Consider the following 9,457-nt stretch of genomic DNA (forward strand, 5'->3'; position numbering starts at 1 on the left):
TATTATTACAATTTAGAACTTCAGAATAATGCATTTTCTATTTTAATATATTTTAAAGCATATTTTTTTTCCTGTGATGCAAAGCTTAATTTTCAGCAACCAGATCTCCTAGTACTCCAGCCTTCAGTGTCACATGATCCTTCAGAAATCATTTTAATATGCTGATTTGCTGCTCAAGAAACATTTCTTATTATTTTCAATATTGAAAAAAAAATGCTGCTTAATATTTGTGTGGAAATTGTTGTTACACTACTATTGAAACGTTTGGGGTAACGTTTGGGAAACTTTTTTTTAATTTTTATGCAGCATGGACATTAAATTAATCAAAAGTGATAGTAAAGACATTTATATTGTCACACAATATGTCTATTTCAAACCTTTTGAAAAATATATCATGGTTTCAACAAAAATATTAAGCAGTAGTATATATGGTAGTGTATATATAAGAAATCATTGGAATGTTTGTGATGCTGAAATCATATTCTCTGTTGTACGTAGGTGTAAACATGTCGAAGTCAATGGTAGTCATGCAGCCACAGCCTGTTATGGTCTCCAGAGATTCTGATCAGTGGGGGTCAGGTATCTGTGACTGTTGCAATGACGTTCCAGAATGTAAGTAAAGTTTGTATAAAATGAAAAATACAAGTGAGGAAGAAAAAAATATATATATACTCACCTTCATGCCATTCCAAACCTGTATGACTTACTTTCTTCTGTGAAATGCAAAAGATATTTGCTACTCAGTGCTGTCATAGATCAGAACCAGAGACTTCCCTGAAGCGTCCTGTAGTTCACCCCTGGCTGATTTGAATTTATGGCCTATGCTATGACTTACCTGCTCACATCTTTAACATCCAGACTACTGCAGCAATTAACAGTGTAGATTGTGTCATAAAGCCCTGTAAAGCATTCACTCTAAAACAATTATTATTACGTCCCTCTCTGTGAACAGGTTGCTTTGCTTACTGGTGTTTCGCGTGTTTCGCGTGTATCACAGCAAAGAAATACGGTGAGTGTTTATGTCTCCCCCTGCTGGATTTATGTGGCATCGTCCCACCCATAACCATGTCCATAAGGGTCTCAATGCGCCAGCGTTATGGCATTAAGGTAAGAATCATTAATCAAAAATATAATTTACTTCACTTTTAGGGGTGAACGGGGCTAGTTGTCACGTGTAGGCTACTGTATAACTACAAGGTTTAAGCCAAAAGTGAAATTAGCCTACACAAATGTTTAGGCCTATTCCCTCAAGCAGTGATTTTAATAAACATATTCAAACGTGTCTTCATTTAGAATTATACAGCACATTTCAAACTAAGATAGCAGTATCATCATATTTTTCCTATCGCTTTTGGGTAATGTGGGTAATATGTCATACATGTTTTAAATGTGACTAAAATGAGAAGGTCGATGTATAGTATAGCCAATATGTTTTTGTGTTGATTTGCAGGGTGACATGTGTCATGACTGCTTGGTGGCCACATTTTGCAAAGCTTGTGTTTGGTGTCAGATGTCACGAGAGATGAAAGCACGAGATCTACAAATCACTCTTGTTGGTGCCAGGAATTTGTAGTGCGTTTTGAAGCAGCTATGGTGGTGTGTAAATGATAAGAATCATAACGAAAATCCTGACACGCTGAAAGGCAAATATATATATTAATATATCTCATAACTGAATATATCTCATTGAACTGAATCATTTTTATATTGCATTTATATTAGATGCTTATTGTAATAATGAAGATTCTCTGTAAATCCCTGGTGTAATTTGTGATGAAACGCAAGGACATTTAAAGTTTTCTTTTTCTACTAAATGTAACGTCTGTATTGTTATGTATCTTTAATGTCAGTTACTCAGTTTCTAATCAGCATCATCAATCCCATGACTAAAGTGTGATCAGCGAAGTTAGTGTTTGACATATCTAGACAGATGTTAGTGTTTTTGTGACAGTAGTGAATGTACTCAGCACAATTGTAATAATAAAGCTTATTAAAACAACACAGAAATGAATACTCACTTATGAAATGGAATAGGAAAAAAAATACTTTTTTTGAGTTTTACTTTAAGCATGAAGCAAGAAATGTGTATTGCTTCCCAGCATGTTTGCTTTTCATGATTGCCTTTATTTTAAGACTGAAAATCTTTAATATCTTTCACTTGTGTTGTTACACAATAAATTATTGATCATTTTCTTTGACACTTTCCTGTTCCTGTCTCTGGAAGGGTGTGTTTGCACACGTATAGTAAAATTCCTGTAGTCTATATGTTCCTGTTTTCTTGTGACTTTGTTAATGCTGTAAATTGCTTCTTAAGACTCTCTCATTACATTATTATTAGTAGTAATGGATATAACTTTTATTATAGATATTTATGACAAATAATTCATTATTAGCATGATGTTTTGTTTTAATTTGACCTTTCATTATTAATATATTTTTAATAGGCTATCTTCTGAGGTTTATGTGAATGTTGACATTGTCACATTTAGCAACTATAATGCGTGTAAGCTGTTTTGTGGGGTTTGTGTCCCCCTGCTGGACATTTTCTACAAATGCAAAAAGACAAAAAAAGAAAGAAGAAAAAAAAACACTGCCAAGTGACAGCATACTTGCAAAACAACATACTTGCAAAAAATAGCATCAAGGTATGTCACAATCCAGCACAGAAAAGTCTCAACCTCTTTTGCATGAAAGCCTGTTTTTCGCTTAGTACAAAGTAAGAGCATGACAGATAAGTTTCAAATAAGAAATAGTCAGATTGTGAGATCATTCTTAAGCTATAAAATTTCAACTGCATGCCAAAATAAAATGTTACAGATAAAACACATTTTTAAAAAGTCGTAATTACGTTAAAATTGTCACAGTCGTATTTAACCAAAAGAGTACTGATGAAACGTCTATAATAATGCCATTTTTGCGCTTTATATTTTTAATTAAATCATCAGTTGATGTTAAATGCCGAGGCAAACCAATCAAACCTTGATCCCATGACTGTAAAGACTCTTTCATTGGACGATAGGCCCGGGTAGCTGAAATGGTATATGAAAATATACTAGCACGGCATATAGATTAAATGTTAAAACGGCTTTCCATAAACTGTGGGCCTACTGTTTTTGTGAGCATGCCAGTATAAACAGTCAATTTGCCTGTGGCTGGAATCTAGTATCGTTTCATAAGAAGTAGCTAACTGTTTTCTTAAAAAGAATAGTTCAAGCGTAAATCTTACTCTAAAATTCACTATGAGAGACAGGTAAACAAATTGGTGCACTTTTTGTAATTGCCCAAATTAAATTAAAGCAAGATCTTAGTGGTTAGATATGTTTATATTGTAGTCTGCTGTCCTGCTGCCCCCAGTCAAAGCAATTTGCTTCATACATTTACACCAAAATAAGAGTGCAGGCAGTTTTAGCTTAAAAATAAAAATAATTATAATATAATAGCCTTGAAAAATATTGTTAGCTGATGCTAACTGGCTAGCTAACTAACTACCTGATGCTAACTTGAGGTAATTTTGTAACATGCTCCCTATCTTCAGGCCTTACTATTCTCATATCTTATACAACTGTAATTTTCTACAAAACAATAAGCTTTAAAACACTTTGTTTCTTACCGCTGAAAATTAGATCACTTACTGTAAAATCAGTTTTCTCTCAGGTACATCACCAGTGTACACTTCGTGGTGAATACTTCTATACCACTCTTGTCAACATAGTCCATAGCTACAACAAAAATGTATATTGACTTTATCTAGTGATTATTTTGGTAAAAATTTTTTTGGGTGTTTGGGGATGCGTTTTACCCCACTCTGCCCACATAAATATCATGCACTTTTATTGTGATTATTTCTCATTTTTATCAGCTCAACTTATCAGCATTCTCAGCTTGTCAGCATTCATCTTCATTCACAACATCAACTAGCCAAATGGTTAAACTAAACTATAGGCTACTTCATCTACTGCTGGCTCTACCTTCATGTTTCAATCTGCTGGATAGCCTACAACTCTTCTGATGTGATGTAGTCTATCCAAATCTTCAAGCAAAAAGAGATGATGCTAAGTTATATTAAATAACATAAATCCAAAAATCTGACTTGTGATGCACACCATGTTCCTTCATTTAGGCTAGAGAACTGGTCCTCTGACTGAGCTTGTCACCTGATGGAGTTTGGGTTCCCTGGGTGCCACTGTCACCTAGACATTATTAATATTAATATTGTTGATATTATCAATTTGATGGCACTGACACAATCAGATAAGAACAAAAATGTAGCTGAATTGAGCTGAATGATGAAGAATGAGCTGCTTTAAAGCTGAATCGAATTTGATCATAATATACAAATTCTGAAACATCAACAATGTTGTCGGAAGTTACGTCACCTACATGTTGGATGGCCTGAGGGTGAGTAAAATTTTCATTTTTGGATGAATTATTCCTTTAGGATTTTTGTCTTTGTTAGCAACATATAACAGAGAAACAACAGTTTATCATGTTTATTATGCTCTGCAATAGCACTTTCCAACTCAATCTGTTTTCCAGTCTGTTTTAATCTGCTGCATGTAATTTTATTACATGTTGTGCTCTTTGTGTTGATATTACAGTAAAAGCTTTTCATGTTATATGGTATCTCACAAATCCATATGTCAGCTGACAAACTCAGCTGCCTCCAGTTTACATCCAATGTTTTTAAAATGTTAATGAAACAATTATTTATTGATCTTGGATTGTTTTTTTTACTCTTACACATGGGGCCCTATTAATAATGATTAATAATAATTATTATTAATTTAACCCATTTAATATTATTTGTCTTTGAAGTAAATGAAAGTGAATGTAGAACAGTGTCATAAACTGTTGATTTTCTGTCTCTCTTAGAATGCAAAGAGCGAGGGGAGGAGAGATTCCATCTCATCCATTCATGTTAAATTAGACAACACAACCCCTTTTTCCCTTTACTCACTTTACTGAACATGTTTTCAGGTTTAGCTGCATATTTTCTATGGTTCAGTAAAACAATTTTTTTCAGTTATCAAATCTTGCACATATAAATACGTCTGCTTTTACTTTCTTTTGACAGAAAAAGCTGGAGCAGTTGCACTAGAAGAGTAAGCAAGCCATTTCTGATTGCTTCTCTCTTTTTTCAGCAGTTAAACCAACTGTATAAGTTACATTCTGTCCTTTTAAAATTTGACAAGGTTTGGAAAAATAGGGTGAGAATTTTTTCTTAGAACTTGTTTTTAGAATGTCCTCTTTTGAAATGTTTGCGTACTGCTCGGATGCTAAATGCTCTGTTTATTCTATTTCTGTACACTGGTAATTAGTCAATGTTCTTTTTGTAAATTACTTTGCAAACTTGAACACAAAATGATGTCATGCCATTGATATGATTGTATGCACTCTGAACATGAATTATGGGTGAAATATGAAAACCATATATTAGTCACAGCAGACAGTAAATCATCTGTAAGTGTAATGAACAAACTTGTTTTAATTTAAGAATGCACACAGAGACACATGTACATAAAATATGGAATAATTATAAATAATTATTAAAAAAAATTTGTTTGTAGGATTACAATAAAATTTTCTTTGTAACTCTGCAGCATTTTTCAATGCTGGAATTTAAAATTCTTTGGAATAAAATCTCTTTAAATGATCACTGAATTAATGATTAGCTGAATTACTTCAACCTACATAAAACATGCTCCATCAACAGTATTTCCTCAAATGTCGTACAACACTGAACCTGCCAAACAGGGTCGTTAGAACAACAGTTTCATTCTAACCAATGTTGCAACACGTGACTGCAATGCATGCATGCTTTTGAATTTGCATGAAATGAATATGCATGAAATTTGAATTTCATATATCAAATAACATATCACCAGGATCCGTGAAACCTTAACATTTCTGTCATCTTTCCATATCAGTAAGATCAAATCATTATGGCAACTGTAGTTGTGCAGCAGCCTCTTGGCAAGGCTGGGACGGAAGCTTGGAATTCAGGAATATGTGACTGTTGCGAGGATGTGAGTTCAAGTATACTTAAAGGCCTTTCCATTTTTACTGAATTACATGCAAATGATATCGCATTATGTGTATTTTTGTTCCTCAGGCTGCTATGCGTTCTGGTGCTTTCCTTGCTTTACCTGCACCACCACTGGAGAGTTTGGGGAGAGCACCTGTCTGCCTCTGCTGGACATATTGGGCCCAGCTCTCATGGCTGCGTTTGGAATTGGAGTTTGTGTTCGGCCTGTGGGTCTGGCAATGAGGGTGGCAGTTCGCTACAAATATCAAATTGGGGTGAGTTTTTTTCTGTCCCTCTACCGATAAAAGAAAGAGGGCCACAAAACAATCATTTGTTTGTATGTGTTGCAACAGGGCAGTCTCTGTGAGGACATCATGGTGACTTGCTGTTGTATCTGGTGTTCTTGGTGTCAGATGAGTAGAGAAATCAAAGCACGCAAAAAAGTAATCAAAGTAGTGCAAAGAAACCCCATGATGCAGCCAGTTCCAATGGCAGTTAACCCACAAGTTGTCGCTATGCAGCAGCCGACAGTGATCGGTGCCGCACCGGTAGGAGTTGGTCCTGCAGTCCAATTAAGACAGTTGCTATGTAGAAGTTCACCGCAGGTCTGCCACATGTATCTTGCTTAAATAATATCAGAAGGGATTCATAGAGTAATAGCTAACCAGTTTAATCAATATCAATGACTTTGTGTGAACAGCTCGGGTGCACTTGGAAAATATGCTTATATTGCATACTTTATATTGTTTATTGTATTTGTTTTTCTTGTTTGGTTTAGCTAATCAGACTTATTCAAATGATTTTTTTAAAAATAAAAACTGAGTAAATTGTTTTAAAAGTCTTGTTTTCTTCAACACTGATGATTCTTGATCATAAAGCGATTTTTTTCTTTGAGTCTTAAATAGCAGAAGTGAGGACAACTGATGAACTGTTTAAAGGAATAAATAGATAAATTGAGTTATATGCGGCTTGCATATTTACAGTATGGAGTGTTCTTCAAAAATGGAAATAGGATGACATTTGTCAAAAACTATAGCATTTAATTGTAACTGAAGTGGTTGTATATAGACAAATATAGTATATAGACAAAATACATAATTTAAACGTGTTTGTGTTTCCAGTTCAACATTTAATAACTTCATAGCACAGTTAATTTTGCATATCATGGTGGACAGGAAGACTTTGGCTTAAGAACGGATTTATAATAAAATTATTTAGCCAAATAGAAGATTTATGTTCAAGATGGAAGCTAATCTCTCTTTGTTCAGAGTTGACATACAATGCTCATTAAATGTTAATTAAAAATAATTTATTGTTCTTAGATTATTCTTATACTGTTATGCGTTGGGCACTATCGTTTAATATAATTTGTCATTGAAGTATATTATGGTAAATGTGGAACAGTGTGATTTTCAGTGTGATAGAATTCAAAGAGAAAGAAGTGGAGAGATTCCATCACATCCATTCATGTTGAATCAGACAAATCTTACTTTTTTTCTCTATTCAGACCTACTCACTTCATTAGACATGTCTTCAGTTTTAGCTGCTTTTTTTGTGCCTGATTAATCATACCTTGCTTTGTTTTCTTTGAAATCGCACACGTATAAATACACCTGTAACATGTCCTTAGTCTGCTTGTCTTCAGCAAACTGTTTGCGGGCTTTCTTCTGCATCATCTTTAGAAGAGGCTTCCTTCTGGGATGACAGCTATGCATACCAATTTGATGCAGTGTGCGGCTTATAGTCTGAGCACTGACAGGCTGACCCCCCACCCCTTCAAACTCTGCAGCAATGCTGGCAGCACTCATACATCTATTTCCCAAACACAACCTCTGGATATGACACGTACACTCAACTTCTTTGGTCGATCATGGCGAGGCCTATTCTGAGTGGAACCTGTCCTGTTAAACCGCAGTATGGTCTTGGCCACCGTGCTGCAGCTCAGTTTCAGGGTCTTGGCAATCTTCTTATAGCCTACGCCATCTTTATGTAGAGCAACAATTCTTTTTTCAAATCCTCAGAGAGTTCTTTGCCATGTTGAACTTCCAGTGACCAGTATGAGAGAGTGAGAGCGATAACACCAAATTTTACACACCTGCTCCCCATTCACACCTGAGACCTTGTAACACTAATGAGTCACATGACACCGGGGAGAGAAAATGGCTAATTGGGCCCAATTTTAACATTTTCACTTAGGGGTGTACTCACTTTTGTGGCTAGTGGTTTAGACATTAATGGCTGTGTGTTGAGTTATTTTGAGGGGACAGCACATTTACACTGTAATACAAGCTGTACACTCACTACTTTACATTGTAGCAAAGTGTCATTTCTTCAGTGTTGTCACATGAAAAGATTAAATAAAATATTTACAAAAATGTGAGGGGTGTACTCACTTCTGTGAGATACTGTAATGTACAGACAAGCAGATGAGTCCAGAATAAGAACACAACGCTTTTAATTACGCGTTAAGTGTTTTCCTCCCATGAAAACATTTAACGTGGCTTAGTGCATTAGAACAGTGTTTTTAAAAATACAAAACTCAATAAACATTATTAATAAATTATACTATGTACAGACAAGGTTGATTTATTTATAATGTTTATTGAGTTTGGTATTTTTAAAAACACTGTTTTAATGCATTAAGCCACGTTAAGCATGTTCCTTATGGGAGGAAAAAGCTTAAGGTGTATTTAAACGTGTTGCATTCTTATTCTGGACTCATCTGCTTGTCTGTACATAGTATGCTTTATTAATAATATGCTTATTGACTTTGGTCTTTTAAAAGCACTGTTTAATGCATTAAGCCATGTTAAGAGCTTTTCACATTAAGCGTTTTAGAATGTCCCTTTTTACATACCATATCACATTGGAAAGGCATTTATTTTCAATACAAATGAAGGAAATAATTGAAAAGTTAAAAATAAAGTTCTTCATCATGGGTTGCTTAACCATCATGGGTTGGTTATCTTAATTGGTTAGGATTAGGGGTAGGTGTAGAGGGCTTTATTGTCTCAATAAGACAGTGGTGTATAAAGTACCTAAAAGCCATTCTCAAGTAAAAGTACAGATATCTTACCAGAAAATGATTTTGGTAGAAGTAGAAGTCACCGTTTATAATATTACTTGAGTAAAAGTCTTAAAGTATGTGATATTTATTGTACTTAAGTACTAAAATATTTTTTTTAATCTTAAGCATACCTAAGTATTGAAAGTAAAAGTACAAGTAAATGCAAAATGGAAAAGAAGCAAATAAATATATATATAAAAATGTTCATACACAGCTTGAGTAGCAAGATTGCGTTCAGTTTTAACTCTTTCTTCCATTTTGCATATTTGGATAAGAATAAGCAGCACTTCATCCGGTACTTAGCGTCTTTCATTCCAACATAAGAAAACATTTCTGGAATCTGCATCTGAAATAGCATTTAGATG

The 9,457-nt window shown here is 34.5% G+C and overlaps 2 protein-coding genes across 2 annotated transcripts; both read left to right on the top strand.

Annotated features, from left to right (window-relative positions):
• The first annotated feature begins 488 nt into the window (after nucleotides 1-488).
• On the top strand, nucleotides 489-1,673 carry ponzr2 (plac8 onzin related protein 2). Its single transcript, XM_016233859.1, has 3 exons — nucleotides 489-612; nucleotides 953-1,107; nucleotides 1,451-1,673. Exons 1-3 carry the CDS (start codon nucleotides 507-509, stop codon nucleotides 1,571-1,573), a joined length of 384 nt encoding a protein of 127 aa, XP_016089345.1. The 5' UTR covers nucleotides 489-506; the 3' UTR covers nucleotides 1,574-1,673.
• Nucleotides 1,674-5,942: 4,269 nt separating this feature from the next.
• On the top strand, nucleotides 5,943-7,550 carry LOC107551999 (cornifelin homolog). The gene is made up of 4 exons (XM_016233811.1): nucleotides 5,943-6,036; nucleotides 6,113-6,300; nucleotides 6,379-6,573; nucleotides 7,533-7,550. The coding sequence occupies exons 1-4, from the start codon at nucleotides 5,943-5,945 to the stop codon at nucleotides 7,548-7,550; spliced, it is 495 nt and encodes a 164-aa protein (XP_016089297.1).
• Nucleotides 7,551-9,457: the final 1,907 nt, after the last annotated feature.

Source organism: Sinocyclocheilus grahami, unplaced genomic scaffold, assembly GCF_001515645.1.
Source record: "Sinocyclocheilus grahami isolate Dianchi unplaced genomic scaffold, SAMN03320097.WGS_v1.1 scaffold440.1, whole genome shotgun sequence".
Taxonomy (NCBI): Eukaryota; Metazoa; Chordata; class Actinopteri; order Cypriniformes; family Cyprinidae; genus Sinocyclocheilus; species Sinocyclocheilus grahami.

Excerpts from the sequence above, each read along its gene's own strand:
- ponzr2 (XM_016233859.1), top strand. The coding sequence starts at position 507 with ATGTCGAAGTCAATGGTAGTCATGCAGCCACAGCCTGTTATGGTCTCC. Across the intron at positions 613-952 it reads TTGCAATGACGTTCCAGAAT|GTTGCTTTGCTTACTGGTGT; the intron begins GTAAGTAAAGTT and ends CTCTGTGAACAG. Across the intron at positions 1,108-1,450 it reads GCCAGCGTTATGGCATTAAG|GGTGACATGTGTCATGACTG; the intron begins GTAAGAATCATT and ends GTTGATTTGCAG.
- LOC107551999 (XM_016233811.1), top strand. The coding sequence starts at position 5,943 with ATGGCAACTGTAGTTGTGCAGCAGCCTCTTGGCAAGGCTGGGACGGAA. Across the intron at positions 6,037-6,112 it reads TTGCGAGGATGTGAGTTCAA|GCTGCTATGCGTTCTGGTGC; the intron begins GTATACTTAAAG and ends TTTGTTCCTCAG. Across the intron at positions 6,301-6,378 it reads GCTACAAATATCAAATTGGG|GGCAGTCTCTGTGAGGACAT; the intron begins GTGAGTTTTTTT and ends GTGTTGCAACAG.